The 18,164-nt window shown below is 43.3% G+C and overlaps 1 protein-coding gene and 1 long non-coding RNA gene across 2 annotated transcripts in view; one reads left to right on the top strand and one right to left on the bottom strand.

Annotated features, from left to right (window-relative positions):
• ARID4B (AT-rich interaction domain 4B) overlaps positions 1-18,164 on the bottom strand; it is a 168,793-nt gene that overhangs the window by 66,404 nt on the left and 84,225 nt on the right. Inside the window, exon 7 of the mRNA XM_075862529.1 lies at positions 6,187-6,278. Within this exon, the coding sequence (XP_075718644.1) occupies positions 6,187-6,278 (92 nt within the window). The remainder of the gene's footprint in view (positions 1-6,186; positions 6,279-18,164) is intronic.
• LOC142761127 (uncharacterized) lies at positions 9,133-18,155 on the top strand. The gene is made up of 3 exons (XR_012883512.1): positions 9,133-9,215; positions 17,539-17,735; positions 17,927-18,155. It is a non-coding gene; the product is annotated as an uncharacterized LOC142761127 (long non-coding RNA).

Genomic DNA, 18,164 nt, shown 5'->3' with positions numbered 1-18,164 from the left:
TGGGGGACTTTATACTGTGTGGGGGCAGCTATGGGGGACTTTATACTGTGTGGGGGCAGCTATAGGGGACTTTATACTGTGTGGGGTGCAGCTATGGGTGCATTATACTGTGTGGAAGTCAGTTATGGGAGCATTATATTACGTAGAGGCAGCTATAGGGCATTATACTGTGGGGGTGGGGGGGTTATGGGGCATTATACGGTGTAGAGGACAGTTATGGGCAGCATTATACTGTGTGGGGCATTATACTGTGGAGGGCAACTATAGGGGCATTAATTGGTGAGGCGGGCAGTTGTAGGGGCATTATACTGTGTATATTATATACAGTAATATACAGCAGGCTCAGGGGATAAATATTAATTCAATGGCGTAGCATGCAAATAGGGTGCGTGATATGCAACCCAAAACAGGAACAGAGCCTAAACAGAAGAAAAGGCATTAACCCCTTCCCGACATTTGACGTAAATGTACGTCATGGAAAGCATTGACTTCCCGCAAAATGCCGTACATTTACGTCAAATGTTTGGCACCGGCTCAGAAGCTGAGTCGGTGCCATCATCGTCGGATCTCAGCTGTATCTTACAGCGGACATCCGACTGTAACGGCGGGGACCGAAATTAGCTTCGATCCCCGCCATTAACCCCTTAAGGTGTTTGCAGCTCATCGGAGCCCCAGCAATGAAATTGCCGGGGTTCCGGTGGCTGCAATGGCAACCGGAGGCCTAATACTGGCCTCCCGGTCTGCCTAGCACCGAAGCCGGTCAAGATCCGCCCGGCGACGGAGCCTGATCGGCTTCCGTAGTTGCCGGCAAGATGCCGCCGGGTCAGGAGCTGATCCGTCGTCATCAGCGGTGGAAGTCAGCTGTACTGTACAGCTGACATCCACCTGTAACGGCAGGAACCGGAGCTAGCTCCGATCCCTGCCATTAACCCCTTCGATGCAGCAATCGAAAGCGATTGCTGCATCGTAGCGGTTACTAGCAGATCGCCAGCCCTGAGAGGCAATCGGGACTGGCGACTGCTGTTATGGCAACAGGAGACACAATGGTCTCCTGCTCTGCCATTACGGAAGCCGATTTAGGCCCCGCCGGGAGGCGAAGCCTAATCGGCTTGCTGTCAGTGAATGACTGACAGATCTAATACATTGCACTACATAGGTAGTGCAATGTATTAGAAAAAAAAAAATCTGACCGTTGGACCTTCAAGTCCCCTAGTGGGACTTGAAGAAAAGTGTAAAAAAGTGTAAAAAAAAGTGCAAAAAATAAAAGTTTGAAAACAATAAAAGTTTCAAGTAATCAAATAAAACACAATCCCCCTTTTACTCTTATCAAGTCCTTGATTATTGAAAAATAATAATAAACCATATGTATTTGGTATCGCCACGACCGTAACGACCTGAGGTATCAAAATATTATATTATTTATTGCACGTGGTGAACAGCGTAAAAAAAAAACGTAAAAAACTTTACCAGAGTTTCTGTTTTTTGGTCACTTTGCCCTACAAATATTAGAATAAAAAGTGATCAAAAAGTCGCACGTAACCAAAAATGGTACCTATAAAAACTATAGCTCGTCCTGCAAAAAACAAGCCCTCATACACCTCCGTCGACAAAAAAATTAAAATACACCTCTGGCGACAGAAAAAATACATTCTTTTTACAAAAGTAATTTTATTGTGCAAAAAGTTGTAAAACATAAAAAAGTGCTATAAATTAGGTATCGCCAGAATCGTACTGACCTGCAGAATAAAGTTAACATGTAATTTATAACGCATGGTGAACGCTATATAAAAAAAACGAAAAAAGCTGTGCCAGAATTGCGTTTTTTTGTTTACCTGGCATCCCAAAAAATAGGATAAAAGGTGATCAAAAAGTCACATGTACCCTAAAATGGTACCAATAATAACTACAGCTCGTCCCGCAACAAACCAGCCCTCATACCGCTACGTCTATGAAAAATAAAATTAGTTATGGCTCCAATAAGTCAGGAAATAAAAAAATATGCAGTTGTGCCCGAGGGGAACATTTCTTCTGTTTCAAAAGGCGATTTATCAAGGACCTAAAATTAGGAAACCAGGAAGGGGAGAGCCCAAACATATCCGCTGGAAGTGACGGTGCCCGTATTATACCAGGACAACACTTTCCCAGCAAAATTCCCCAAACTACAAAAGGTGCGGAGTGTGGACCAAAAGGGGGATAAGAAATGACATTATTTATCAGTGCGACACTGGCCTGTGCGGAAAGGATTGCTTCACAGCGTAACACACATCTATGGATTATTATTTTTTTATATACCACCTGACTATGCCCCTTATATACTCCGCCCCGCTTACATGTACCCCCACATTATAAAACACCAGCAATACTCAAACAAATATAGTACCAAGCAAAATCCGCTCTCCAAAAGCCAAATGGTGCTCCCTCGGCTCTGAACCCTACAGCGTCCCCAAACAGCAGTTTCCTTCAACATATATGGCATCGTCATACCCGGGAGAACCCTTTTAACAATTTTTGGGGTGTGTGTCTCCAGTGTCATAAGCTGGGCATGACATATTTGCCACTGAATGGCATATCTAGGGAAAAATATACATTTTTAATTTGCACCATCCGCAGCGCATTAATTTATGGAAAAGACCTGTGGGGTGAAAATGCTCACTACACCCCTTAATAAATGCCTTGAGGGGTGCAGTTTCCATAGTGGGGGTCACTTATCAGGGGTTTCTTTTTATTATTTCACATCTGAGCCTCTGCAGTTGTGAACCAATACTTTGTAAATCGCCAAATTAGGCCTCCACTCCGCATGGTACTCTTCACTTCTGAGCCCTGTCATATGTCCAGACAAAAGATTAGGGCCACATGTAGGGTGTTTCTAAAACCGGGAAACACCGCATAATAATTAGAGAGCTGTCTTGTTATGGTGGCACAAGCCGGGCACCACATATTGGCATATCTATGGAAAAAAATCCCATTTTCACTCTGCAACATCGAGTGAACACTAATTTCTACAAAACACCTGCAGGGTTAAAATGCTTACTACACCCCTTGGTAAATGCATTGAGGGGTGTATTTTCCAAAATGGGGTCACTTCTGGGGGGTTTACACTGTTTTGGGCCCACAGGCGCCCAGAAACCAATCCAGCAACATCTGCACTCCAAATGGCGGTCCTTCCCTTCTGAGCCCTGCCGTTTGCCCAAACAGCAGTTTATGACCACATATGGGGTATTGCCGTACTCGGGAGAAATTGCTTTACAAATGTTGGGTTCTTTTTTTTCCTTTATTTGTTGAGAAAATGAAAAAATTTGCGCTAAAGCTACGTCTTATTGCAGAAAAAGGACTGTTTTTATTTTCACTGCCTAATTCTAATAAATTCTATGAAACATCTGTGGGGTCAAAATGCTCACTACACCCCTAGATGAATTCCTCAAGAGGTGTCGTTTCCTAAATGGAGTCCCTTTTTGGGCGTTTTCATTGTTTTGTCCCCTCAGGGGCTTTGCAAATGCGACATGGCCTCCGCAAATCATTCCTGCTAAATGTGATCTCAAAAAGCCAAATAGTGCTCTTTCCCTTCTAAGCCCTGCCGTGTGTCCAAACAGCCGTTTATTACCACATGTGGGGTATTGTTTTACTCGGGAGAAATTGCTTTACAAATTTTGTGGTGCTTTTTCTCCTTCAGTCCTTCTGGAAATGAGAAAAAATTAGCTAAACCTAGATTTTTTTTGAAAAAATGTAGATTATTATTTTCAGGGCCTACTTCCAATAATTTCTGAAAAAAAACTGTGGGGTCAAATCGCTCACTATACCCCTAGATAATTTCCTCAATGGGTGTAGTCTCCAAAATGGGGTCACTTGTGGGGCGTTTCCACTGTTTTGTCCCCTCAGGGGCTTTGTAAATGTGACATGGCCTCCGCAAACCATTCCTGCTAAATGTGAACTCCAAAAGCCAAATAGCGCTCTTTTCCTTCTCAGCCACGCCGTGTCTCCAAACAACCGTTTATTACCACATGTGGGGTATTGTTTTACTCGGGAGAAATTGCTTTACAAATTTTGCGGTGCTTTTTCTCCTTCAGTCCTTGTGGAAATCATAAAAAAGTTAGCTAAACCTACATTTTATTTGATAAAATGTAGATTTTCATTTTCACAGCCTACTTGCAAAAATTTCTGCAAAAAACCTGTGGGGTCAAAATGCTCACTATACCCCTAGATAATTTCCTCAAGGGGTATAGTTTCCAAAATGGGGTCACTTGTTGGGGGTTTCCACTGTTTTGTCACCTCAGGGGCTTTGTAAATGTGACATGGCCTCCGCAAACCATTCCTGCTAAATGTGAACTCCAAAAGCCAAATAGCGCTCTTTCCCTTCTCAGCCACGCCGTTTCTACAAACAACCGTTTATTACCACATGTGAGGTATTGTTTTACTCGGGAGAAATTGCTTTACAAATTTTGCGGTGCTTTTTCTCCTTTAGTCCTTGTGGAAATGAGAAAAAAAATCGCTAAACCTACATTTTCTTTGAAGAAATGTTGATTTTAATTTTCACGGCCTACTTCCAATAATTTCTGTAAAAAAACCTGTGCGGTCAAAATGCTCACTATACCCCTAGATAATTTCCTTGAGGTGTCTAGTTTCCCAGATGGGGTCACTTTTGGGGGATTTTTACTGTTTTGTCACTGCAAGAGCCCTTCAAACCTGACATGGTGCCTAAAATATATTCTAACAAAAATAAGGCGCAAAATCCACTAGGTATTCCTTTGCTTCTGAGGCCGGTGCTTCATTCCAGTAGCATGCTACGGCCACATGTGGGATATTTCCTAAAACTGCAGAAACTGGGCAACAAATATTGAGTTGCATTTCTCTGGTAAAACCTTCTGTGTTATAAAAAAAATTGTATTAAAGATTTATTTCTGCAGAAAAATATGAAATTTGTAAATTTCACCTCTACTTTGCTTTAATTCCTGTGAAATGTGTAAAGGGTTAAGACATTTTCTAAATGCTGTTTTGAATACTTTGAGGGGTGAAGTTTTTTAAATGGGGTGACTTTTTGGGGGTTTCTAATATATAAGGCCCTCAAAACCACTTCACAACTGAACTGGCCCCTGTAAAAATAGCCTTTTGAAATTTTCTTGAAAATGTGAGAAATTGCTGCTAAAGTTCTAAGCCTTGTGAGGTCATAGAAAAATAAAAGGATGTTCAAAAAACGATGCCAATCTAAAGTAGACATATGGGTGATGTTAATTAGCAACAATTTTGTGTGGTATAACTGCCTGTCTTACAAGCAGATACATTTAAATTGAGAAAAATTAAAATTTTTGCAATTTTTCGCTAATTTTTGGCGTTTTTCACAATTAAATACTGAACATATCGAGCAAATTTTGCCAGTAACATAAAGTCCAATGTGTCACGAGAAAACAATCTCAGAATCGCTTGGATAGGTGAAAGCATTCCGGAGTTATTACCACATAAAGTGACACATGTCAGATTTGAAAAATGAGGCTCTGTCAGGAAGGTCAAAAGTGGCTAAAAAGAGGGAAGGGGTTAAAGTGTCTTCTCTACTGGATCCAATTCTGGTTTGGGATTAAAAAAATGCATACAAAATCTGCAGAGAGTGAACAAGGCCTAATTATGTGCATGTAATGATATGTGTTTTAGGCCTCAGCTACACAGATGATTTTTGTTGATAGCTCTAGAAAAATTGCCACCAATTGATCGCCTCAGTGAATAAGGGCTCAAGCACATGGCAGCCATTTGTATATAGCTTGTATGGCAATGCACATAGATCACACGGCTCTCTAGTACAGGCCTCCATGTGCTGCCGCAGAGGCTCTGTCGGGTGAAGTGATATATTTTCCCCTAGAAGCATTGCTCCTACACACATATGGAAACCGATTTTCAGCAGTATAGTACTGAGTAATAATAGGGCTCCCATTAAGGTTTATGGGACCTCTACTCAACCTCCGTATACCTTCGATTTCATACAGGGACATACAAAATTTTACTCCGTATTCTCCCCTAGAAGCACTGCTACAAGGGGAGTATACGTCAGCACGTATGGCACCCGGTGAAGCCTGTACGGCACGGAGGAGGTGCGTCTTTGTGCTCGGGAGCCTTTATGCATGGCCATTAGGCTCCGTGCACACAGTTCTGCCGTCTGCACGGAGGAGGCAATTTAGAAAAAACATCACAGGGAACACTCACATGTGATTAGATCTTCTTCCCCGATTTGTTTTCTTTCCTATTACAGGAGTTCCAAAATGTTCTGGATTGGTCAGTGGAAGTTGATCTAGTGTCTGTTGAAACAAAAAGAAACGGACATCAGTCTTAATCACAAGTAGTTTCAGGGAATCTAATGTTTTTTTTGTTTGTTTATAAAGCAAATTACATACATCAAGAACTACTGTACCAGCTTTATTATGTATAGTGTTTTATAGGTATAGTGACTGAAAATACCTAACTCAAGGTTCGAAATCTCTCAGAAGTGTTTTACGTATAGATTATGAGCTTGCGATCGGAAAATCACAAGGTAGAGAGCTTTTTCAGGTGGTAACGGACAGGGAGGAGGCGACGATATACAACATCAACATATATACCTGATGCTACACATAGAAGGAAAGAATAGATGTCGGACGAACAAGCATATGGCTGACAGGGATCTTAGGTGTATGGCCACTTTAACAGGAAGGCTAAGGGTATGTGCACACGATAACTGCAATTACGTCTGAAAATACGGAGCTGTTTTCAAGGGAAAACAGCCCCTGATTTTCAGACATTTTTTGAGCAACTCGCGTTTTTCGTGGCGTTTTTCACGTCCGTTTTTGGAGCTGTTTTCATTGGAGTCTATGAGAAAACGGCTCCAAAAACGTCCAAAGAAGTGTCCTGCACTTCTTTGACGAGGCAGTCATTTTACGCGTCGTTGTTTGACAGCTGTCAAACGACGACGCGTAAATGACAGGTCGTCGGCACAGTACGTTGGCAAACCCATCCAAATGAATGGGCAGATGTTTGCCGACGTATTGGAGCCGTATTTTCAGGCGTAAATCGAGGCATAATACGCTTCGTTTACGCCTGAAAATAGGTCGTGTGAACCCAGCCTAAGGGTATGTTCACATGCTTAACAAAAAACGTCTGAAAATATGGAGCTGTTTTCAGAGAAAACAGCCTCTGATTTCCAGGCGTTTTTGAAGCTGAAAATGAAGCTTCTTTTAATTTGGAGCTTCTTTTGAGGCTTCTTTTTAGGTGTTTTTCATAGTGTTCAATGGAAAATTAGCTCCAAAAAACGCCTCAAGGCCCTGTTCACACTGAGTTTTTTGACGCGGAAACCGTGCCGCAAAACTCCTCAAAAACCGCCCGAAAATGGCTCCCATTGATTTCAATGGGAGTTGGACGAGTTTTTTTACCGCGAGTAAAAAAAACGCGTTGCGGTAAAAAGAAGCGTCATGACCCATCTTGAGGCGGTTTCCGCCTCCAAAACCCCATTTCAATCAGTCAGAAAGAGGAAAAAAACGCCTCGACGAGTGTTTTGACGAGTTTTTGTGAAACTACTGTGCAAAAACCGTCTGGAGCAGTTTTTGCAGGAGGAATTTTCCTCCTGCAAAAAACTCAGTGTGAACACAGCCCAAGAAGTGACATGCACTTCTTTTTACAGGCGTAAAAAGACGCCCCGAATGAACTAAATTCTGTTTTTCCCATTGATTTCAGTGGGCAGACCTTTGTAGGCATTCAGCTTCTGTTTTTTCAGGCATTTTTCGAGTAGTAAACGAGCCGAAATACGCCTGAAAACACTGCGTGTGAACATACCCTTATAGATCAAGCTGTTAATATCATTCACATATTAACCCTATTAATACCATAGGCCACCAGGGATATTAAACCCTTCATCACCCTAGACCACCATTCTCCATATTTTGATGACCGTCCATTTAGGTTCAGTTCACACAGAGTTTTTTGGCGCTGATTTTGACGCAGAAACCGTGTCGGAATTAGCTTAAAAAACTTCCAAAATCGCTTCTATTGATTTCAATGGAAGGCAGAGGTGTTTTTTTTTTCCCCCCGGGCAGCTTCTGGCTGCTCGCAGAAAAAAAAAAAAAGCAGCATACTCTTTCTTCTAGCGGTTTCCGCCTCTGACCTGCCATTGAAATCAATGGGAGGCAGAAAAAAACCTGCATGTTCTCATTTGGAGGTTTTTTGTTGCAGCACTTTTTTGCATTAGATTCAATGTTCGTGGGCAAATAATGCCGCAAAAAAAATGGAAAAAGTCAAAAATGTGCCTCAAAATTTCTTCAGATTTTTACTTAAATTTTTTTTTAAATGATCAACATGTCACTAGAGAGCACAGTCAAATCAAGTCGATAATCACAGGGACTAAAAGGCACTAATATGACAGAAATCTTTCATTGTAGAAGACCATTTTTCAATGCAATTTTGGGTGGTCATCTTAAAGAGGTTCACGAGTGCAACTGCTGTTTAACCCACAGCAATGTTACATTTCATTTCTTAGTTTCATATAGACTGATGAAAGATGACTGGATATTGACTATATCCTTTGAAGTAACACCTAAATAGGCAGATCAAGTGGTTTCAACCTTCAGACACACATTTAATCCTGACATTTTAACACACGTTACTAATTCATTTAATAATTATTCTGTTTGAAGAATGCCTTGTTAAATTCAAAGGTCACCGCAACAGTTTTATCTAAAAACCCTGTGCACATCACGTTTAGCGTATACGGCGGGAAAGTGCCTGAAGTACACGATAAACGTGTCCATGGGGCTCCATTAGCCCGACAGAGGCCACAAGAGTGTATTTTTGGCCTCCCTCAGGCTGGTATAGGTCAGTATATATTTTTAGAAATAGGAGTATAACAGAGTTATTAAAGCTACATCATGGGGAGACAGGGCGGCCGGAGTCTGCAGGCATGGAAGCCTCTGCTGCATCGGGAAGCTACACTGTAAGGGTATTTTCACACGGGGCGGATATGCTGCGTAAAAGCAGCAATTGTGGTACAGTTTTCCAGACAGAATGTCCGCTGTGGAAAACAGCAGGTTAAGAAAAAAAACGATTATACTTACCCGTAGTCATGGTGACGCGTCTCTCTGATGTTCTGCAGCTCGGCCTTCTGGGATGACACTTCATTCCATGTGGCTGGGCAGCCTGTTGCTACATCAGTCACATGGGATGAACGTCATCTTAGGAGGCCGGCCTGGACGGAGAAGCAGAGAGATCTGGTAAGTATAAGCTTTTTTTTAATTTTTCTGAGTTACGATTTTTGCAGCAGAATCGCAGCTTTTCCGCCACAAAAATTGCAACGTTTTACCTCCCCAATGAAATTAATGTGGAAAACCTGCAACAGAAAACCAGCGATTCTGCAGCATAAATTGACATGCTGCGGATTTAAAAAAAAATAAAAAAAAAAGTATTTTACGAATGAGATTTGTTCAAATCTTATCAACTCAGCTGCTACTATATTATGCTGTGGATTTTCCACAATAAAATACGTTGCGGAAAATTCGCAGTATTTACGATACATGTTAACTATACCCTAACTGTCCATATATAGACAGTTCTGTCACTGGAGCTTCCCGACATATGCGTTAAACGGAGGCCACTGTCGAATGTCTAGCAGTGGCACCCGTCACGAAAAAGCTATAACCGTATCCGTTTAACGGCATGGACAGAGTCATGTGAGTTCATGACGTATCTGTTAAAAGGATACCAATATAACCTATAGGTGACGGATGCCACTGTTTGGCAAGCTCTTGTTAATGTACAGTAGATCCTTGTGGTATATATGAACTTCGCACAACTTGGTCTATTATTTTTACATTCGTTTTTGTGTATAAACCTCTGCTTCTATATGAAAATGTATGTTTTAATGCTTTTTTCCCACTTTTATTCAAATTCCTGTCCGTCACAAAGGTGGACATTGCTGTCAATGACACATCAATACAACTGTAATTGTCAGTTTGCCTTCTTTCAGGGAATATGCAGGATTTAGGGGTGCTCTCACTTTTCAAGGTGTAATTCGTGTACTTTATAAGTTATTCCTTTTAAAAATTTCCAGCTTAAAACCTGATTTTGTGTCTCTTAAGTTCTGTTGATTTTATGAAGATATGTGCATGTAGACATAGGCATTTGGGTATGTTCACACGAGGTCATTACGTCCGTAATTGACGAACGTATTTCGGCCGCAAATACCGGACCGAACACAGTGCAGGGAGCCGGGCTCCTAGCATCATACTTATGTACGACGCTAGGAGTCCCTGCCTCGCTGCCGGACAACTGTCCCGTACTGAAAACATGATTACAGTACGGGACAGTTGTCCGGCAGCGAGGCAGGGACTCCTAGCGTCGTACATAACTATGATGCTAGGAACCCGGCTCCCTGCACGGTGTTCGGTCCGGTACTTGCGGCCGAAATACGTCCGTCAATTACGGACGTAATGAACTCGTGTGAACATACCCTAAGTGGTATGTATGAACTCCGCACATCTTGAACTTTTATTTTTAGGTGTGTGATGCATCTTGTGATATAGGTTTTATTTGTAGATGTCAAAAGTGTGAAATTTGTAGATGCGAAAGTGAAGAAAAAGGGAAAAGGTGGTGTTCCTCTAAGGCAATGTCGCCTTGTGTACGGTTTGTACAATTGGAAGTAGTCCTTTATCAAAAGACTCAACAGAAAGTCTTTTATCTGGTAGTGGGCACAACACCAGAGAATCTTGCAGCCATGAGTCTCTGTGATATTGGTGTGTGCCGGCTGTCCTGGCTGCTAAAGGTGCAAAATGTCCAAAAACCACTGACAGCGCAAGGGTTAAAGAGGACCTATCGGTACTGAGAAAAAAAACAAAAACTGACAGAAGACTTTTCCTAAATACATAGGATTAGCAGGACAGGGAATTTCCCTCAGTATTACAGGACATAGTTTTTACTTTCATTTCAGAAGAGTGAGGTCAAAATCCGGTGCGATTTTCTTCTTTGGGAGGAACTAACAGTGAGGGGGAGGAGCTGATTCTATACAGCATCTGAATGGTAAAGTGGAGTTTGTGTTCAGATCTGGTCAGGAAAACGCACATCAGGCGAACATTTTCCTCACCTCCAGCCTGGAGCCTGAACTTTACCACGAGGTAAAGTTCAGATTATTTGTCATTTTATCAGACATGTAATAAGATTTCCCTGTGAACATACCCTTAATCTGCTAGAGGAGGACTCAGCTGTATGTAAAGGGTTAATCTGCTAGAGGAGGACACAGCTGTATGTAAAGGGTTAATCTGCTAGAGGAGGACACAGCTGTATGTAAAGGGTTAATCTGCTAGAGGAGGACACAGCTGTCTGTAAAGGGTTAATCTGCTAGAAGAGGACACAGCTGTATGTAAAGGGTCAATCTGCTAGAGGAGTACACAGCTGCTTAGTCTACTAAAGGAGAAGACAGCTGTTTGTAAAGGGTTAATCTGCCAGAGGAGGACACAGCTGATTGTAAAGGGTAAGGGTATGTGCACACGATGAGAGGCTTTTACGTCTGAAAAGACAGACTGTTTTCAGAAGAAAACAGCTGCGTCGTTTCAGATGTAAATGCTGCTCCTCGTATTATGCGAGGCGTCTGTGACGGCTGTAATCTTGAGCTGCTCTTCATTGACTTCAATGAAGAACGGCTCAAATTACGTTGCAAAGAAGTGCCCTGCACTTCTTTGCCGAGGCAGTCAATTTACGCGTCTTAGTTTGACAGCTGTCAAACGACAACGCGTAAATTACAGGTCGTCTGCACAGTACGTCAGCAAACCCATTCAAATGAATGGGCAGATGTTTGCCGACGTGTTGTAGCCCTATTCTCAGGCGTAAAACGAGGCATAATATGCCTCGTTTACGTCTGAAAATAGGTCGTGTGAACCCAGCCTCAGGCCCCATGCACACGGCTGTGGCCGTAATCAAGGCCCGCGGTTGCAGGCACGGCCGGCGGCCACCCGCATTTATGGGCCGTGCTCCCATACAAGATGCCGGGCACAGTTCTACGGCACGGACACCCATCTGTAGCGATACTGAAAGGTGTCCACGGCCAATACAACTGAATGGTGCCGTAATTACGGGACGTAATTACGGTCGTGTGCATTGGGGCCTTAGTCTCAGGCCGGATTTACACGAGCGCAGCGTTTTTCGGGCGCAAAAGGCACTTAACAGCTCCATGTGTCATCACCATATGATGCGTGGCTGCGTGATTTTCGCGCAGCCGCCATCATTATGACACTGTTTGTATGTTTGTAGAACGTGGTGCTTTTCTGTTTTCAATCATACTTTTTACTGCTGTTGCGCGAATCACACGCGTCCCACGGAAGTGCTTCCGTGTGGTGCGCGTGATTTTCACGCACCCATTGACTTCAATGGGTGCGTGATGCGCGAAAAACGCACAAATATATGACATGTCGTGAGTTTTACGCAGCAGACACACGCTGCGCAAAAATCACTGACTGTCTGCACTGCCCCATAGACTAGCATAGGTCCGTTCGACGCGCGTGAAAATCAAATAAAGTCTAAATAAGCCCTAAGTCTGTCACTACATACACACAGAGCCAGCAGCGACCATACTTTGTATGGGAGCACGGCACGAAAATGCAGCACGCGGCGGTCGGTGGCCGGCCGTTACCGCAATTACGGGCACGGCCGTGTGCATGAGGCCTAAGGAAAAAGCTGTGACGGGATTTTTCTCTGCTGCTTATTCTATTTTGAAAGCAGCATGTCTACGTAGTGCATAGAGTCTTTTGCAAAAGTTTGGCGAATTATTAAGAAAAGAGAGCGACCTTCGCAGGGAACGTTTGATACTCCATTTTTTATTTGCTGAATTAATCAACATAAAACATAAAAATGTACATGTCCTAAAGTTTGGGCACCCTGTCAGTCAATAATTAGTAACACCCCCTATGGGAGACATCACAGCCTCTAAACATTTGTTGTAGTCGACTAACAGTCTTTTTATTCTTTGCAGAACAATTCTAGTTCAGAAATCTGTTGTTTGTGATCTACCCATCTAATGTTAAAGGCAATAAAAGCCAAAATAAGGGGCATTTAATGAAATAACCCAAAGAGACAAACAAAAAAAATTATCTATAGCTTTAGAAAATACATAACTTGAAAGGGTATTCCCATCTCGGACATTTATGAGATATTCACAGGGTATGGGATAAATGTCCAATAGATGCAGGTCCCACCTCCAGAATCAGCACCTATATCTCCAGAACGAGGCCCTCAGTCCCCCGTCCTACCATCTGGAGCGGACGTTGGGCTCCGGTCACTCTCTGATGAGGTGGCCAGGTTTTCCAGATACAGCTGAGCATATTTTGCTACAGTTTACGGGACTCCCATAGAAGTGAATGGAAATTACGGAAACAGCATACCACAGCAAGCTTCTATAGAATGGAATGGGAGTTACAGAAGCAGTGTAGCAAAACGTGCTCGGCTGTTTTCCGGAAAACCCGGCCACCTCATCAGTCAGTGGCCGTAGCCCAATGACAGTGGGAGAAAGTAGGATGGGAGTCACTAGGCCCCGCTCTAGAGATGGGTGCGGGTCCAGAAGCTGGGACCCACATCTATCGTACATTTATGCCATGAATGTCCGAGATGGGAATACCCCTCAGGTCCCAGATGAACCTGCAGCGGTCACATGCCGTTCATCGATCACATGCTGCTACAGACAATCTCTGGCCTCAGCGGTTATGTGCCGTTCATGGCTGGCAGCATCACATGATTGATGAATGGCACGTAACCGCTACAGGATCTTCTGGGACAACTGTCGATTATATTTAGATATTCCCTAATGACTGCCATAGTACCATAATGTAAACGTATAGAATTCTTGTTTGAATGTTGATCCAGTTTTATCGCCACTTGGGGTCAGGAAGAAAACGTTTCGCTTTCAGGGCAGATTAGCTCATGCCTTAAGAATATTTTGCTTCTCTTCTTGAGTAGTAGGGGGGGACAAAGTTTTAAAATGTAACTCCCCCCTTCCCTTCATCCACATCATCTCCCTTTCTCCGGGTTGAAAGTAAAGCACATGGGGTTTTCTTTAAGGCTGGGTTCACACGACCTATTTTCAGACGTAATGGAGGCGTTTTACGCCTCGAATTACGTCTGAAAAAACGGCTCCAATACGTCGGCAAACATCTGCCCATTGCTTGCAATGGGCTTTACGATGTACTGTGCCGACGAGCTGTCATTTTACGCGTCGCTGTCAAAAGACGGTGCGTAAAATTAGAGCCTCGTCAAAAGAACTGCAGGACACTTCTTGGGACGTAATTGGAGCCGTTTTTCATTGACTCCAATGAAGAACAGCTCCAAATTACATCCGTAAAAGACGCCCCACAAAACGTGAGTACATGCAATTACGTCTGAAATTCAGGAGTTGTTTTCTACTGAAAACAGCTCCGTAATTGCAGTTATCGTGTGCACATACCCTAAGGCCGGATTCACACGAGCGTGTGCGTTTTGCGCGCACAAAAAACGTGGAGTTTTGCGAGCGCAAAAGTCACTTAACAGCTCCGTGTGTCAGCCCAGTATGATGCGCGGCTGCGTGATTTTCGCAAAGCCGCCATCATTATTGACACTCCGTTTGGATGTTCGTAAACAGAAAAGCACTAGGTGCTTTTCTGGTTTCATTCATACTTTTCACTGCTGTTGTGCGAATCACGCGCGTCCCACGGAAGTACTTCCGTGTGGTGCGAGTGATTTTCATGCACCCATTGACTTCAATGGGTGCGTGATGTGCGAAATACGCACACAGAACGGACATGTCGTGGGTTTTACGCAGCGGACTCACGCTGCGGAAAAATCACGCAACTGTCTGCACTGCCCCATAGACTAATATAGCTCCGTGCGACGCGCATGAAAATCACGCGAGTTGCACGGACGTATATCACGTTCGTCTGAATAAGCCGTAACCGTCATATTTATGTAACTATACACCCACAATAATATTTAAGTTCACTGGCCTGAGACTATTCCAAAACCTTAAAACAGGGGTGGGGAACCTCCGGCCCACGGGTCATATAGGGCCCGCAAGATCATTCAGTCTGGCCCAACCTCACTCAGACCGCGCTGCCGCCGTGTTATTCGCTACTTGGCTCCGTCCGCCCTACTCACTCACATTTAGGAGCAGGAGGAGCCAAGTATGGAAGCGGCGGACTGAGTGAGGCTGGTGCGTGCCGGCCCGAGAGTGAACGAGTCCGGTCACCTGACCGGTCCACTCACGGGCCGGCATAGTCCAATCACCTGACCTCACGTCAGTGACGTGAGGTCAAAAGACTAGTCAGGTGACTGAACTGGTCCACTCGTCACAGGACGCACCGACCTCACTCTGACTGCCGCCATGTTTTTTGTGCTACAAGCTGTTACAAATGTGACAGGACCTGTTTTAGAGGAGAGCACAAATTCCTTGATGCAACTCTTTCCCTAATATATAAACAAGAAGGAATAGTAAGGGTAGTAATACAAACACCATGGGCACGTCAGAACACATGAATGACTTAAAGGGGGTTTCCCATCAGAGACATTTATAACATATCAACAGGATATGTCATGTCAGATATATTCGGGTTCCACCTCTGGGACCCGCACCTATATCTAGAACGGGGCCCCCTAAACCCCGTTCTGCCGCGGCTGATGCAGGTGAATTCCGACCATGAAAAAGGAAATAGCGTAGCTCGCTGAGCTACGCTGTTTCCGTAAGTCCCATAAAACTGAATGGTAGTTACAGAAACAGCGTAACTCGCATGCTACACTGCTTTCGTAGCCGCCATTCACTACTATGGGAGTTACAGAAACAACGTAGCTCAGCGAGCTACGCTGTTTTCTTCTTCATGGTCGGAAATCAGCCGGAACACAGAGCGGTAGAACGGGGCTTAGGGGGCCCCTTTCTAGAGATCGGTACGGATCCCAAAGGATATATCTGACATTTATGACATATCCAGTGGATATGTCATAAATTTCCCTGATGGGAAAACCCCTTTAAGTAAGTAAGTCGGAACAACATACTGCTGCGAGTTCTTTTCAAAACTTACCATTGCAAAGAGGCGACTGCGCTCCAGACTGACCGACGCAGTAGCTACATCATCAATATCGGCTAACATCACACGCCTCACCAAAGAGAAGCAGTTCCAGACATCACATTAGGGGTGAGTTAATTAGATTGTTGACCAAATATAGCAGAGTGATTTTTAAGTTGATAATTTTGTATGGCCCGCGAATGATGTTATAAATATCCAAATGGCCCTTGGCAGAAAAAAGGATCCCCCCCCCTGCCTTGAGCTTATTCCTTTGAGCTGCTTGGAGATTACAATAAGAAAGTGTGCTTTTGAGGTTGTTGTTTTTTAAATTATTATTATTATAATAATAATAATAATAAGGGATGTTATATTAGCCTGTTAGTTTATATATATATATATATTTTTTTTTTTATTTTATTTTTTTTATTTATTTATTTTTTTTTATTTTTTTTTTATTGCATCCCATGCACATAAAGAGTTCAAAAGGAGCCTGGATGTCTTTTCCGGAGTATAATAATAATACGAATTATAGTTACTAGATTACTGTAGGTGTGTTCTTGATCCAGGGATTTATTTTGATTGCCATATTGAAGTCAGGATTTTGCCTTCCTCTGGATCAACATTGCAGAATAGGCTGGACAGGATGGACATATGTTTTTTTTTTTGGTCTTACAAACCATTATACAAATAATATTTTAGAAGAATTAATAAATAATTTATCTTATAGCGCAATGTCATTATTTTGTGTTAAAGCGGTTGTTCCACAAAGAACATTTATCCCCTGTACACACTAGAACCGGGGTCCTGAACCTTCCCCTCATTTGACATTATATGTATCGGCAGGACACATGCGTGACCACTGCCCATTTAAACTCCTCCTCACTGCTATAATGGAGCTCAGGACCCCCACAATCTAGTGATTGTTGGGGGACCCAGCGAATCAGACATTTTTTACCTGTCCTGTGGATAGCTGATACAGTAAATCTCCTTGGTGGGACAACCTCCTTAACTCCTACCCGCGATCACGGCATCTTAAACAGTAGAAAGAGGGTGTGCCCCGCTCTGACAGCTCAAATCCCCCCCCCGCAACATGTTCGTGGTGTCCTAACGGTTGTCATGGCCTAATGAGGGCCTCTATGACTGCCTTTCTTCATCTCCTGTTAAGCCCTGCCTCTGACCGCAGCATCTGAGGCTTTAAAAAGAGGGAGGTGGGCCCCTCCGACAGCTCATCGGCTCCCCCACGACACGATTGCGGGGTGCCGATGGTTGTCATGGCAGCCCAGGGGCCTAATGAAGACCCACAGGTCTGCCTTCAGTCTGCCCTGTGGCAGGGCTTAAAAGGAGCCTGTAGAAATGATAATATACTGCAATACATTAGTATACATATCTGCAATACCTAGTGGTGTACCTTTAGCATTCAGGTTTTTTTAGTGTTCCTGCACTGTTTCCTAATGAGCATAAAAGAGTCATATCTTCATTCCTCAAGCCTTTGAGTTAACCACGCTTTCTTACTTTTGATTGACAGTTTCTCGCCTCCCCCCAGCACACACGAAATCCCATGCTTGCGCATCAATGTCCTCTTCTGGTGTGTGTGCACAAAGGGACACCCGATTATTACCATAAAAGGCGCAAAATGTTTGCAGGCCGTTATTTACAGTCGCAGGAGGAGTTTAGGAGCGGGAATAACGACAACGAACTTTTGATAGCAGTGGCCAGTGATGGGTGAGTAGAGTTTAATAGGTGAAATGCTGAAGTACTTTTGAGATTAGTTTATCTATTGCATGGCATGTATGTTTTCCATACTTTGTGCCCTTGTTTTCATATCCTATAACGTTAAGAATGGAACATAAGTAGATTGTAGTGTATTACATTGACTTCCATTCATCCGAATATAATACACATTTTTCCTGCAGCGCCACTGGTGGTGAAATGCATTACTCGTCTCCTTTCTGTAAAGCGTTGTCTTTCACGGGACATCCCCTTTCAATAAGAACAATCTAGCTGCCAGCCACTAATAGTGGCAGCAGACAACCAGAATATTATCATTTAACGCTATAGCTGTGTGAAGGGAAGCAGGAGATTTGGAGATCTGTATCAGAAAAATGGATCATTGACCCCTATAAGGAGATATTATGAAATTAATAAACACAG

This window comes from Rhinoderma darwinii, chromosome 4, assembly GCF_050947455.1.
Source record: "Rhinoderma darwinii isolate aRhiDar2 chromosome 4, aRhiDar2.hap1, whole genome shotgun sequence".
Lineage (NCBI taxonomy): Eukaryota > Metazoa > Chordata > Amphibia > Anura > Rhinodermatidae > Rhinoderma > Rhinoderma darwinii.
Note: the sequence above shows the minus strand (reverse complement) of the source record. Positions and strands in the feature narration are given on the sequence as shown.